This window comes from Zosterops lateralis (genome assembly GCF_965231275.1).
Source record: "Zosterops lateralis genome assembly, chromosome: 9".
Lineage (NCBI taxonomy): Eukaryota > Metazoa > Chordata > Aves > Passeriformes > Zosteropidae > Zosterops > Zosterops lateralis.
The window spans coordinates 10,045,350-10,060,344 of NC_139769.1; the positions used below are offsets into that span (position 1 = coordinate 10,045,350).

General features: G+C 43.1%; 1 protein-coding gene across 3 annotated transcripts in view; it reads right to left on the reverse strand.

Annotated features, from left to right (window-relative positions):
- The window catches only part of RNF220 (ring finger protein 220), a 214,251-nt gene that overhangs the window by 33,867 nt on the left and 165,389 nt on the right, over positions 1–14,995 (reverse strand). For 2 of the 3 annotated variants that reach the window (XM_083867361.1, XM_083867363.1), the window contains 2 exons: positions 14,243–14,364; positions 13,100–13,232 (listed from right to left, as the gene is read on the reverse strand). In XM_083867361.1, the coding sequence (XP_083723487.1) occupies positions 13,100–13,232; positions 14,243–14,364 (255 nt within the window). The remainder of the gene's footprint in view (positions 1–13,099; positions 13,233–14,242; positions 14,365–14,995) is intronic. The other variant, XM_083867362.1, reaches the window with a different exon arrangement.

Genomic DNA, 14,995 nt, shown 5'->3' on the forward strand with positions numbered 1-14,995 from the left:
ACAACATTGCAGAGAAGTTCATAGGTTAAAATGAGGGGCAGGGGAAAGGTAAATTTTCTTTTCTGATCAAACAAGGACTCCCAGATTGACACCTAAAGGAAGGAGCATTCAGGTGATCCAACCCTCAGTTTTTCACTTAATATGGAATTTTTTTTTAACGTGACCAAGTGCAGATCACTGCAACATGGTAAGAACCAATGATTTAGAAACTGTATGCTAAACAAAGTTACCTCCATGAATCCAAAAACTACTCTGAATATAAGTTGTGCTATCAGTTTTAGGACTTCAGAAGCTGCTTTAAATAAAAAGGAAAAACAAAAGCCACAAAGTATGTTTCTGATGTGAATCAAAAGATCCATAAACCCTAGTACTGCTCTTCCACACAACAAAACACGAAAAAATGGAATGCAAAGCTTGGCCCAGCATCACCTGGGGAACGAATGGCTTGCAACCACCATCCTATAATACCTTTTCATTCTGCAGCAGGGATGGATTTTGAGGCCAGTTCCAGTGGGATCAGGTTTGGTGCCACAATTTCAACCTGACCCTCCTTGTCTTACTTCCTGGGGTTGCTTCCATGCACAAAGCCAGTGAAAACACCCACGCAGCTGTTCAAATATTTGACGTCTGAACTGCTTGACATTATTCATTCATCTCAGGCTCATTCAAACCAGATTTCTGGACAAGTGCTGTTATAAATGGATTAAGAAGACCACTAAATGCAAGGAAAGCCCAAAAGGATCACACCTGCCTCTCACTAACTCAGCCCAAATGTAAAGAGGGCTCACAACTTCCAGCTCCTGCTGGTGGTGTACACTGCCATCCAGGAGAAAGGAAAATGTGAAATGGAGTGCAGAGGACAGGAGCTCCCAGAAGACCCCCTACCAACTCCTCTCGGGTGATTTGCAATTCAGTAGTGTGCACTGAGAACAGGGAAGCACTCCTCCAGCAACACTCTGCTTCTGAAGGTCACACAATAATTCACAGCCATCAGCAACACTGCCTAGAGTAGAGACCTCTAAAGCCAGTGTGTTATCCAGAGGTCAATGCTTGGGACCAGAACTTTATTCCCATGTGTTAACAAAGTGAAATCCAACAACTGAATGTTAACTTGTGAGTTTGACCTAGGAATTCATAGGAGACAGGATCTGTTATCCACAGAAGCAGCTGTGACTCTTAGGAGTCACCCAAGGCCTGAGGAACGTAATTCCACATGTGAATTTGAAAATGCTGCTTTTAGACAAAAAAAAAAGAACAAGTAGACTCTCCTATACTTTTCCTGTCCCTTGTTGAGGATTTTTTGCTCTTGCTGTGCATTTGGTAGGAGGCAATCCCTTGTCATATGCTGCCAGCCCCAATATAATTAGCCTCCTGATGCTAAAGCAGCACAATTCTCTGACAGTCTTAATCCCAGCTGCCTCCTTAAGGACCAGACAAACAGGAGTGAACAGGCAGGTCAGACGCTGGGGCCATTAAGCAGAGAAAAAACAAAGTTACAGCTCTGTCTCCAATCCCCATTGCTCTTGTAGCCAGGTGCTCTGACAAGCAATTCCAGCACTGGTATTGAGTGGCACCTCTATAAACCCTGTGACAGTTTGGGAGACAAACTCGCCCATCAATCAGAATGTACCTATCAACATCACTTACCTAGCACTGTGTACACAGCTTTCTTTGCTTGGGCTGGTCTAAGAGCAGTCTGCCAGAGTACCAATTCTAATTACTTTCTGAAAAATTTAGGTACTCTACACAAGCAACAGTGTTTCTGAAATACTGACTCAGAGGTCAGAAAAGCAGGAAAAACTTGCATGCCTCTTAACTGCTGCCAGCTTCAAGCACTGGCAGGCTACAGGAATCAGCTGAGCTTGAAGGTGAAAACACTTTTATTCTTTCTAAGTACCTATTAATAATGTCTGTAGATAAATCCCACCAGAAATCCTTTCCTTCCTCTTCTTGTAAGTTATCACAGCACTTTTCTTTCTCTTAAGTTGTCCCCTATGCCTAAGCATCCTCTCTGACCTCTGCACTGCTTCTCAAATCTCACTTCCTTTGTGCAGTCCTCCTGATGAGTGGTCACCTGAACAACTCTCCAGTGAATGATGGCCCAGGTTAAGATCAAGAGTTATTAACATGATATATAAGCAGATTCACAGAACAGATAAAAGGACTTCACATTCAAGTCTCTCCTTTTCTCCATCACACTCAGTAGCAGATGGTCCAAGTGACAACATATGCTGCTTCAGGTGCTGACAGCAGTGCTGGCTCCTGCACAGGCACGAGCTCACATGAAGACTGGCAGTCTTAGGGGCAGAATGGTAACACAATGAGACCACTGCAGACCAAAATAACCCCAGCCTAATTTCATGAGCACAGGTAGGGAAACATAGACCTATTGTGCCCCACCCTCTGCTCCTCAACTCCTATCTAGGCAGATCAATTTTGGTGAGCAGCTGTTCTGTATATATTTAGTTACACGTTTACATTTAATTATCACTCCAAAGAAAGCCAGGGAAGAAAAAAAAGAGGTCAGTATTATTATTTGCACCACCATTGTGAATGCAGAGATACTGAGATACTGCTCATGCAGAGGATCAAACTCATCTGGATGACTAACATTTCTCCAGTTTGGCCCCCAAGGAATATGTGTATGTGTGAAATCTATACTGGAAATATTCTAGAAATTCCATTCCAAATTTTGTGTAAATTCCATAAATGGGTCTAAATTCAAATCCATCTCAGAGGTGCAGAGCTCTACTGGGGCCTATTTTGGCTGGGAAGAGGCATTCATTCTGTTTTCAGGTAGTATACATGTGCTCAGGAAAGAAGAAAAGCCTCCCATAAATCTCCAGAACTGCAGCCTTTGCTAATTGCACTCCTTGCAGTGACCTCTTTCTGTACAACCTCCCTTTCCAGCACGTTCACTCTATTTTTTTACCAAAATGTCACTCGTTGGCTTCTTGGAGAGTAAAAACAATGAAGGCAATAAAAGTAGTTTATGCAGACTCACGGCCAGGCCTCACATACTTCCGAGAATGGCTCTAAACTAGGTTTATTTCATCATCTGCTGAAGTATCCCAAACTAGTACTAAGAGGACAAGGTGGTATGGATGCCATTTTATTGTAAGAGACATCTGGGAAGACAGAGGAAGCCACTAAAAATTCTTGAAAATGAGAGGAAGGTGAATATGAGGCAATGTCAAACACAGGTCTTTCTACAGATCCATAATGCCTAACCCAGACTTATTTTTCAACAGTGAAATTGTTCCCCCACTTTTTCCTAGCATCAATAGAGATAGAATAGTTCTGGTGATGTTTCCAGCCTGTTGCAAGAAAAAAAAAAAAAAAAAAAAAAAAAAAAGACATTTAGAAGCCAAGAAAAGCTGCTTACAAAACAAGGGTTTTATTTCTATGGAGCCAGATCCATTTAAAGCTAAATGGTGATTTACCTGGAAAACTGACACCCAACTGTGTAGTTACAGCATACACCTGAAGCAGCAGATGCATCCATCTGATGCTGACTATTAGCTCCCACGGAGGCACAAATGGGCTGTCAGAGACCTGACTGCTTACCAGTGTGGATGCTTACAGGGATCTTCCGTAACAGATCACAGAAACAGATGCCTTTAAGGAAAGGGGCCATATAATTTTATGACCATTACCATAATTTTGCAGCAGCATGCTGAACAAAGGGCAGGCAAGCACTGCTGTACAGGGTAAGAGCCAGCTGCTGCAAGGCTCAAGAAGAGGCTTCCCCACCCAGTGCAGCATTGAGTATTCCAGAGATGTCTTTTATGCCTCCTGTAACCCATCAGCTACAGACTATGGCTGCAGAAGGGAAAACACGCTTGGATCAGACCAAAGGTCTGATCTGGTTTGGCAATTCATGGCTGCCTCCTAGAGCCTCGTGCTGATGTGATACAGGGAGGTGAGAACAGCCTCCTGTCTATCTCAAAGGTTGCTCTTCAAAACTTGGAGCTGAACTACAAAAGCAGCAGCAACAGCCATGGTCTTCGCAGCTACAGCTTGTTTTCCACAGTTAGGGAAAGGTGGATCTGAAAGCTTTTGTTCCCCTGGGGAGAGGGTGGAAACAAACAAAAAAGGAAGAGGGAGAATTAAAGTAATCTTGAATCACTAAGCAGATTCACATCACTGGATCAATAAGCACCACTGACAGGGATCACAGGAATGTCGCAACTTTGCCAATAATAAAGCAGCACAGCAGAGCTCGGAGGATGACTTTTCTAAGGCAGCCGAGCATGAAGCAGCAAGGCTGGTGAACAGCTGAAAGTGACACCCTGGCTTACAGTGGGCTGCTGCCAGTGGCGAGGCTCAATGCAGTTTGCTTTAAATAATGATGAGCACAGAGATTGTATTCATGGGGGAAAGGCAACCAAGGACTGGAAAAACCAAGGGCTAAATTTCATAGGCCAAACACATGTGCTCTTCCTCCCAAACTAATTCTTTTCTAGGTTGGAAAGAAGAAAGAAAAATCAGTGCTAATTTAATCAATTGATCAGTCTATTGATTGCAAAACTGGAGCTGCTAGTTAGCCATGTGCTGTAATGCCCTCAACTCTGAAACCACAAAACACACCATTGATTTCTTCACTTCCAGCTCCAAAACAAGAAATAAAACCGGGCTTTCATGGAAAAACAACTTCCTCATGCAGGGAGAAGATGCAAGCAAAGAAGAGAGGCCAGGAAACAGGGACAGCCGTATCTTGCGAGGTTCAAACTGAAATTAGTTACAGATGCAGTCACAGTGTCTTGTGTAAACTCTATCGATTGGGTGGCTGACAGTCTTGGGAGCCTCCATAGTAGGACAATCAATCCGGCAGCAGTGTCACCTGCCACTTTGCTGAACAGTTGACAATGCAATTATCCAGTGTGGAGGCAGGGAGTTGGCGTGTGTCAAACGCAGTTAGCCACTTTCCGGGCACTACTCGATAATGCGTTTCACCGCTGCGTGTAGGAGACGACACGCAGAGACAGGAGCTGTTTAGAGCCATTGAGACCTGTGCTCCCTTTTTCCTTTAGAAACATCTCACTGCCCCCGACTTAACAACTGTATTCTAAAATGCTATTAAAATCACGTCAATCAACTATTGTGTGCTTAAAGCTCAAGTTTGACCTGAGTGTCCAAGAAGCAGGTTGCAGTTCTAGCAAAACTGCAGGCCCTTGAGGGAAAAAAATTAAAAATTTATCAGATTACTATCTTGAAGCCTGGGATTTTCAAAGCCACAGCTAACAGACCCGTAGAAAACTGGACAGCAGAGCAACTAATGTCTGAGACCTACAAATCCTGAAGTTTAAAGGAATTGTCAACTGAAACCCAGTCTACTTCAAAAAACTGAGTAGTTTCAGGTGCTCTACCTGCTCCCTTACTCCCCCTGGTAATTTTCATGATGTTACAACTGCATTTTCTGCTTTCTTTTTTCCCCCCACCCTCCTTCCTCTAGGAAGTGGTTGACAGACGTCCCTTTTCATCTCCCAACTACAATACATAATACTGAAAAATGGAGAGAATTCCACTTCTTCCCACAGAAAATCTCTTCCTGGTTAGAGTGGCTGTTGGTGTTACATAAATCAACCACCAAGGTTTAATTGATTGTACTCCTTTCAGCTAAATGCATTCTAGCAGTTTGAGCATAAAAATTATATTCTTATATTTTTGTATGCATTCAAGTTAACAAAAATGTACAATCAGCAATGAGAAATTTTAATGGCCAGCCTCACCAATTAATTTTTTTCCAATTAAAATGATTTTTCCTTTGCTAAGCTCCATTGATTACTTTGTATTCCAAAATGAACAAAATGGTGCTCCTTGAAGAATTATTTATGTGAACTTCAAAACACATATAACATTGGACATCAATTACATGGCAGGTCATGCTGGCTTTTGTACATAAGGTAAGAAGATTTTTCTTCTTAAATCACATATTCTATTCTTCTGGCTCACTAGAGCCAACTTATGATATTAATATACAGGACAGTATTTAAAAGATATTTATTAACCACAGAATCCTTCAAATTCTATATGCAGAGACAAACTGCAGAGAAAGAATCAGGTGCAACCCATGTGATTACTGTATCTAACACTATGCAAACAGAGTTTGTTAGCATTTTTAGGTCAAGTATTACCTTATGGGCAAGTAGTTGCTCTCAAAGGAGAGAGGTGCAAATGTTAAGAAGTGGTTGGGCTACTCCATCAGACCAGTCCAAATTATTGTGCTTCTGCAATAGAGGTATTACCACTTTTACACAAGAGTTGAGGTAAGGGAAACAAGTGCTCTGGGGCTCAGCAGCCCTCTATAAGGGACATAAGGCACAGACTAAGCACTTGAGAAACATGGAATTTATACATCTTGCCCACTAGGAAGCTTACAGCAGGAAGAAGTGACCAGCAGAAGGTAGCAATCCAAACATAGGAAGGCTAAAATTCAAGGATTGAGAGGCTGGGAAAGATGCTCAGATATACAGACATATTCACCTTACAGAGATGCTGACACTGGAAACGTGGCAGGGAAATGCACTGAATTGAGCTCTTGCTAAATGGGAAGAAGATTAAGAATTGCAGTTCAGCAAAGATTCCCTGTAGTTTTACCACAGACTGCTCTTGCATCCAAGCTGAAGTTTGCTTTAGCCTGCCAGGGTAAAAGGAATGAATTCTGGCTCATCTACACAGCAGTAGCAAAGATGATTCTAGTTACTAGACCACTCTTCCAAAAGGCCGAAATATGCCAGTGACATCTTCTATTTCCCACACAGTCACTTAAGAGAAGTCATACATTTACTGTTCAGCTCAAATGCTTTTGCTGCATTTGAATAGATCAATCTATACCCTCTTATCAGTATAGCCTTAAATGTAGCCTGAATCTCCTGACATGAAAAAAAGGAAGTCTCCATGCCTCTTGAAGCTTTCCTGTATGTCTCATTATATTTTACCTGAAAAAGAGTGCACAGCTGTCTAATAGGTGAGATTCTAGAGCAAGACTTGTAAGGTTTGTCGCCAGCTCTGCTACTACCTTTTAACACTAGAGAAGATGCTTCTGCACGCTTCAGTTTCCACATACATGTCAAACAGATTTTAAGAGTTTTGTTGTAGAGGTCCATTTTCATGAAATTGCACAGAGAAGCATTTCCTTCTCTATTTGAAGCCTTCTGCCAGGCAGTTACCAGACCTGAGAAGTCACTGTAATCACAAAAACCTGTTGTTGAGGTAGGAGAACTAAAAAATATCTATAGAGATTCTGAGGCCAGGAAAGAATGATTCTAATGCTGCATGGATTTAGAAAGAAAACAAACTGGAGGAGCATACAGCTATTGCCCCAGTGCTCTTTCTGGGACAACTAACCCACACTGGACAAAGGCTGGCCTACAACGCTTGCTGCTCAAACTGAAGCATATCTTGATTCTGTGTTGATAGAAAGCTGGCAGTGGGAGGACTGCAGCCATTTGCTAGAAAGTTTTAAACATTTTAATACAGTCCTACTTTCCAGGCAGCTGCCCTAATTGTACATGACATGAGATCCAATGCAAATGGACATCCAAGGATAACTGTAGTTTGTTACAGCTTATAAAGGCTTTACCAGTCCCTCTATGTATAGACTTAGTTGTGCTGCTCTTTTCCCTTGGTAAGACATTAGCAAATAGACCCAAGCCCTTTGCTAGCTTGGGAGAAGGGCAGCATGGAGAAATAAAAAGAAATACCAGAAAAATAAAGAGAAACTTCAGAGTTAAGTAATCCCTGTGTGTTTCTCCTTCTTCAAGAGTATCACAATATATCAGACAGATCCTTGTCATGTTGATCTTTCTTAGAAAGTGTCCTTCCCTGAAAATGCCCTGCTTGCCATTTTAACATTTTCAAAGTCTTTCTCTCTTCTGTGTTATTTTTGATGCAACTGATCTGCAGAAGCAAAAGAAACTGAGAAGAGCAGTGGTGACTAGCCTGCTACTGCACCCAGAGGAAGGCTTTTTGGTGGGAGAGCTGGAGGGGAGAAGAGGAGGACGGGGCGGGTGGAGAGAACTTAGCTACAATTCTTCAATTCTTTCATATCTAAAGAGGACAGCAATCTCTGTTCTATCAGACCACACCGTTCGTGCTTTAAATGGTACTTGCTGCCAGCTTGCTTTCCCTGTCTCTCTCCCTTTGAAGCAGACTGGACAGCTTCCTCAAGCTGGCGTTATCACTCCCTCTAACCACTCTTGGCAGGCAATCTAATTCCCCCTGAAAAGGTCACCGCCATTTTAACTGCCTTTCAATCACATTAAGCACGCTGCCGCTCGTGCTCAGAGCACTGCGCCCGCAGCTCTCCTGACTGAGGTGCGATCGATAAACTGACATCCCGCCCAACACCCAGCTCCCCACCCGCCCCAGCCGAGCTCTGCTCCATCCCCTCTCCCGGCCGAGCTGCCTCCCGGAATGGACGGAAAGAGACCAAGTGACAAAACCCTCTCCTCAAATCTGAGGCAGCAGAAGGGAGCTGCTAACCTGGCATTTACTAATCTTTGTCCCATCTGTTAAGGAACAGAAGGGTGCAAGCATCCCCCACCCCCCGCCTTCCCCTAGACCTACAGAGGCAGCAACTTCACAGGACAGTTTGCTTAGGCACCAGTCCAGACACCTTTGAAGCTGTGTTACAAAGAACAAGCCTCCCTCAAGCTTCCCTCAATGCAATCATTACCGTTATCTCTCCCCCCGAGCTGCTTTTTTTTTTTGCAGTTACGAGTTATGTGTTCCACCCATCGATCCCTGTGTAAGACACTGTTTTAAGTCCTCTTGCCTTTTGACTGTGCTAAGCCGTTTAAGAGATGACAGCAGCTTCTATCAGTGTGAAGCTGATGTGATTCTTTTCAGATAAAGCACTTTTTTTCCACTTCCCCCCCTCCTTTCCCTTCTTTCAAGTAAGAAACATACACACAAAAAGAGACACTGAATCTTTCAAAGAAAAAAAAAGCCTTTTGAACTTCCCTCAGGAATTCTTTAAAGGGATAACCTTACAGTGTAAACACTGAGGTTAACGTGCATCCATTCTGGACTGGAATAGAAGAATTGCTACAAATATGTTGAGCATTAAAAAAACCCAACAAACCTCACATCAGAGAGGAAGCCACTTGACGCTTTCACTTGCAAAGCCTTGTTGGCATCCTAAACACAGAAACTCATTAAAGATGGCATGGAATAATCCTGTGCAACAAAGAGCTTCAGAGAGATGATTCAGAGACATGGGGAGAGATAGTTACTGAATGTTCAGGTATTTCAAGAGAAATTTTAGTCTTGTGACACTATACTGAGACAGTAGAATATTTGATTATTTTATCTGTACAGTTTTACACTTTGAAGTACAACCTTGATTTAAATGGAGTTTGGTATTTCATGCTGGTATTCTTCTGCACATATCCCCAAACAAAACTACAAACTCTCCTACAAACCTCTCCTTCAAGCAGGACCTCTGCTGAAACAAAGTGGTTCCAAACCCTATATAACTGCCAATAATCTTCGTTTACACCCTGCATCCTTCCAGTTTCAGAAAGCAAACTGAATGGTAGCAAAGGATGCTTTAAGAAGGCAGAATGACAGCTAGAAGTACTAAACATTTCCTGACTGAAATCCTTCATCAAACCAAATGGCTTCAGAGACAACACACTAATCCCTGCACTTCTCAGGTCATATTCCTACTTGCTGCCACAGCCTGTTCTTTCCACCTGCTGCCTCAGGTATGCCAAGCTGTGGCAGCCAAGTAGGTGTGCTTTGGCTCTGCTGCACTAGAGCTGACTGGGGGCTTGCAGCTGTAACGCCAACAGAGAAGACAAAGAATTTCCAGCTTCTAAGACAGCCCCTCAGGTTAGAAGAGCATGTTTTTCCTGCAAGTGCTTTGGAAGCAAGAAAGTGTCACCCTAGGAATTTTACAAGGGGGAGTTTCAGCTTGTGGGGGCTTCTATGTTTTAGACTATCTTCCAGAAAATCCAAACAGGGCTGTTCATCTTCCTGACATTTCTGTTTTTAAGAAGAAAAACCACAAGGTCTCTCAACCTTACTACAACCGAGAATCTGTCAGGATTTTCTATATAATTGGCAAAGAATTTTCCTCATGGTGAGAGTAATATGAACTTTGTCCCCTAACCAAAAATGATAAAAAGAAGCCAGGATCTGTGTTAAGATTGAGACACTGCTGTAATGCTGCCCCAATGGACTTATGTGCAACATGCACTGGCCACAGTGTCCTGCTCTCCCTTCACCCAGCTGTGACATCTCCTCAAAGCAACACACCATTAAAACTGAAATTAATGAGACACATGGCCATCTATTTTTCCCTCCAGTTTTATGTATTTCCCCATGTCATCTCTTTAGACATTGGTGACATCCCTGTAGCCTGGCAAAGGCTGTCTGGCATTATAAAAGACATTTGATTTCCACATCACTGCTACTTCTCAGCAAAGGGAACAGAGCCAAATGCAAAGCCTCAGGTGACAGGGGTTAACGAGGGCCTTGCCAACTCCAGACAAAGCAGTTTTAAGCATTAGAAAGCATCTACAAAACGTTATGCTGTGCTTCAGGGCTGTAAATTAAGAATTCTGTCTGGCAAGAGCCAACACTGGCAGCAAAAGAAGAAAGACAGTCACCTTAAGGTTACCTGAGAATGCACATAGCAGTCCTGAGTGATGGAGACCAGTGAATGCAGCAGTCAGAGACAATAGGAAAGCCACAAAAGAGAGCATGAAAAAGTGTAACTTAATTAAAAATAAATGCAATCAGCTAACTGTAGGAGATCACTGCAGCTTTGCTTTGGCTTTCCAAATTTTACAACTTCTTGCACAGAGTAGGTACATACCTTGTACATATTGTCTGGTTATCCTGAAATACTAAGTAGAAAGTTGTTAGGAAAAAATTCCCCTGCTTAGGGAAGGGGACACTTCTCTAGAGAAGCATGGCAGCTGTTGAATCTAGCTGCCAGCAGAGGTGTGCTCCAGAGGAGGAACGCCAGGGGCTAGAGACCTGCCAGCTGCTCAGGTATCAGGACTCCCTACTTCAGCAGTGGTTCTGCCACAAAATGCTGCACAGGGAGGATGTTTCTCACTACGAATACTACAAGAAGTTTCCTGTACTTGTGAGCTGATCTCCAGACACCTTTCATCCAGCACCACCATGGGAAGAAGTCTAACCCAAAAGCCTTGGCAGCAGGGTGATTATGGAGGGGTTTAAAACTGCATTTGGTTGTATTCTGCTTTTCTCCTGGACTTCCAATCATCTCCTGGATCTGTCCATGTAACTCCTGAAGGTGTAAGGAAGGTCTCCAAAACAAAAGAAGAGATAGACCCCATACTTCCTGATGGAAGCAATGCCATCTCTAAGTATGAATGAACTGCACAAGTGTATGTTCATGTGCCTGTAGCCATCTGGCAGAGGTTACAGCACTGACTGATGCTAGAACCTGTCTAACTTCTGGCGGAGGAAAGCAGGTGATCAACAAAGTAACACATTTGAGAATTCCTTCAAATAATGAACAAAATGCAACAAAGAGCAAGTACTTTATATTTACACAGCCTAAACACATCAATTACATGCACTTTGTCCACCTGAAGCCTCATTTGAAAGAGGGTCTCCATATAACCAAAGCAATATGGAAGGTTCAGATCACACTTCAGTGAGTTAACTCAAAAACAACTGGGAACATTTACCAGGTGAAGATAGCACGATGTCTACACCAAAGGAAGTGGAAGATTGTGCTCTCCTCAAATGCAGGTGTTAGGTGGGGGTGAAGGAAGAAACCACTCATGCACAAAAAAAAGGGGAAAAATGAACTGAACAGCTTTTTCTAACCAGGACTAGCAGTGACGACAACAACAGAGGCACAGAGACATCCTGTGCTACCCTGCTACAGACTGTAGTGTCTATGCTACATAAACATAGTCTAAGATCCTGCATGGTCTCATCAGGCCTCTGCATGGAACCACGCACAGACACAACTCTCCATGCAGTCACAAAAGAAGTTATGCTACTGACACAGCATGTAATAATAGCATGAGCTTCACTGGGGGTCCTTTAAAGCCCAAAGAAGCTGCTCCTTCAACTCTGTACTCCTGATCATCTGCTGTGCTATAACCCAGCTACGACTTAATTCCGGAGGAAATCGAGAGCAGATCAGGAGTGCCTGGTTTTAGCTGAGCACATGGCTGGCTTTTAAGTCCAACTCCCTTATGCAGCAGCCTTTCCCCTTGAGATATTTTAAATTAAAATCCAAGCTGATATAGGAAGAGATCACATCCCATCCTCTTTATTGAACGAAGGGAGCCAGCATTCCTCCCCTCATTAAGCATTCGCTACGTGGATTGCTTGTGAGAAACTCTCATGAGTGCCTGAGGTTCATGCCAACGAACAGTTTAGTAAATCCTCCTCTTTGAGGCCAAAGGGCTGAATGTAAGAAAGGGGCCAGGTTTCTAGCTAAAATTACATTCACCAATAAAGCTCACAAGAGGTCAAATTTTGCCATAACTCACTCTCTCCTTGGTAACTGATTTCCCCGTCACTGGGGAAGGAGCAAAAGAAGGAGGAAAAATAAAATGTGTTTGTCTGAGAGCCCTAAGGGCTTGCAGTGCTGGAGGTGCAGAGCAGGTTCCTGGATTCTCATTTATCAACCTTAAAAGGGATGGAGTGATAAATGCACAACTGGCCCTTTAATATTTTATGCAGGTGCTAAAGCGACTTAGCTGTCACCTCCAATACATCACCAGAGGCTGATACACCAGCTTTCGTCACTCCAGGCTGGGAATTTTTACAATTTCATTTCTATTTCCCTCTCTTCACATATTTCCATGTATTCCTTACTACGTGTGAGATATAAAATGTTATTTTCCCCATATGATCCACTCACTCCCTCTTCAGCCACATTTCTTGAGAAATAACCCCACGCTTTGTTCAAGATTTGCACAAATTTTGACTCTCATCATAGTCAAGAGGGACAAAAAAACCCGAAATCACTTTACATTCTGGCAAAGGCTGATGATTCTGCCTTTTGTGGAAGGGAAATCCCCATGTCCCTCCCTTTAACGATGAAACTTCCACAGCAGAATGATTGACAAGTGCCCCCAAAACCCTGGCGCACCTCGAAATCCTCCTTCCAGGAGAGTAGTAGCCCGTATCCTCTTCTGTCCGCACCACTCGTACTCTTCAAAGCGGTTGCCATTCTCGTTCTCTATGTCCACAGAGTCATCCTCAGTCATGCAGGAACCTTCTCTCTGCATGGGGTAAAGCAGGGGCAGAGTGTTGAGATGCATGAAATGGCTCTTTGAGGTGCATAACTTGTGATGGGTTGGGGAAGAAAAGCTGGTCTGCTCCCAGGACAGCTAAGTATAGAGCATACAGCAGCCTCTACTCCCATCCCTGCTCCTACTAAACTAAACTAGAAGTAAATAGGTACTGGTAGAACTTGACAACCTAAGATCAAAACAAGTTGCAAGTTTCATAAATTTTACTCAAGGAAATTTGAGGTCTGGTCCCTACAAAAATGCTGGTGTTCATTTCAACATGCACGCCCCTGCCTCGCATGCAAAATTCCTCTATCATGGAGGAACATGATACCACAGATTCCTTTGACCCCTAGCAGACATGGTCTCCTGTAACATAGTTTTGGGGCACACTGATCAAAATATACCTCTCTTTATACTCCTCTTGAGGAAACAAGTCCTCTATTGAAGGTTTTTCCTGAGAAACATGAACAAAAAGCCCTATGACAAAACTCTCTCCCTCCCCCAGGGTTTGTTTCTCCTTCCTTGCTGTCTTTGGGATGAACAGCAAGAGAACAATTCTGCTTAAATGCACTTCCCTGGACTAAGATGGTCATGCAACCTTTACATATCCCAGTCTGCTACAAAAAGAACCCAGAAAACAATAATTCTAATATTGTCAAAGGCACAGATCAGAACAAACTGTTCTTCCTGTGCTACACAGGATGCCTGAAGTCCTACAAAAGGTTCATAAACTCCAATAGCTCCATCTTTAAAATCTACAAATTAGACTTCTGTAACAGCAGAAGGGTGCATGAAGTAAAGTTACTAATGCAACAGAACAGGAAAATCCAGAAGAATCCATCTTCCCAGACAAAGAAGTGACTACAGATCTTAGGGAGACAGTTAGCATTGTCTGCAAGCTCAGCAATGTTAGTTTTTGCCCCACATTAGGTCAACTGCAGACAGAGCTGAGAGTAGGGAGAAGGGAATGGCAGCTGGTGATCCTGCTGCGCCTCTACCTTTGCAAGGCATTGTTCCACATGCCTACTCATCTCCTCCTCGGATCCTGACAGAGGTCGGCTGCAGAGGGGACATACCTGCCCTTCGTCTTGCTTCCTCCGTTTCATTTTTCCAATCCGAGCTGCATGGAGAAACCAGGGAAAGAAAACAAACAAAAAAGGAAGACATGTCAAGTTTGTAGATCTAGCTTCATTTGGTCAACTCCACATAATAAACCCTTGGTAGAAATGCTAAGACTTCACACCAGAAAATCCTATTGTAACTCCCTACTCTGGCCTCTATAAACAGTACAGAGACTGTTAGTTGGCACTTTCCAGAGGAAATCTGTAACCTGTAGCTGAGCACTCTGATTTCACAACGGCAGCTGTTCACGATTTAACAACTAGGAGAAGAAGTATCTCCTGCACATCCCATGCTAAGTTATTAGAATGGTTAAAATCTTTCCCTTGGAAACCTGAAATTGTTTTCAAAGTCGAGTAATCAAGCCACGGAATCCTGTTTTGGATTTTGCCTTCTGAGTCTGAGGCCCTTCCACTAACACATCTATTCCCTCTACAAGAACTTGCTTAGAATGTAAGAAGCACGATGTAGCATCTGATAGCCTTGGACAAGATATTTAACAATTACTTCCAGGACCACAGAGCCTCCTGTACACCTGAAAAACTCCTTCTCAGACCACCACAAACAAGTCAGAGCACCATCTTGTCAGCAGGTAGATACATGGAAAGATACTTGCTACAAAAAACACAGGA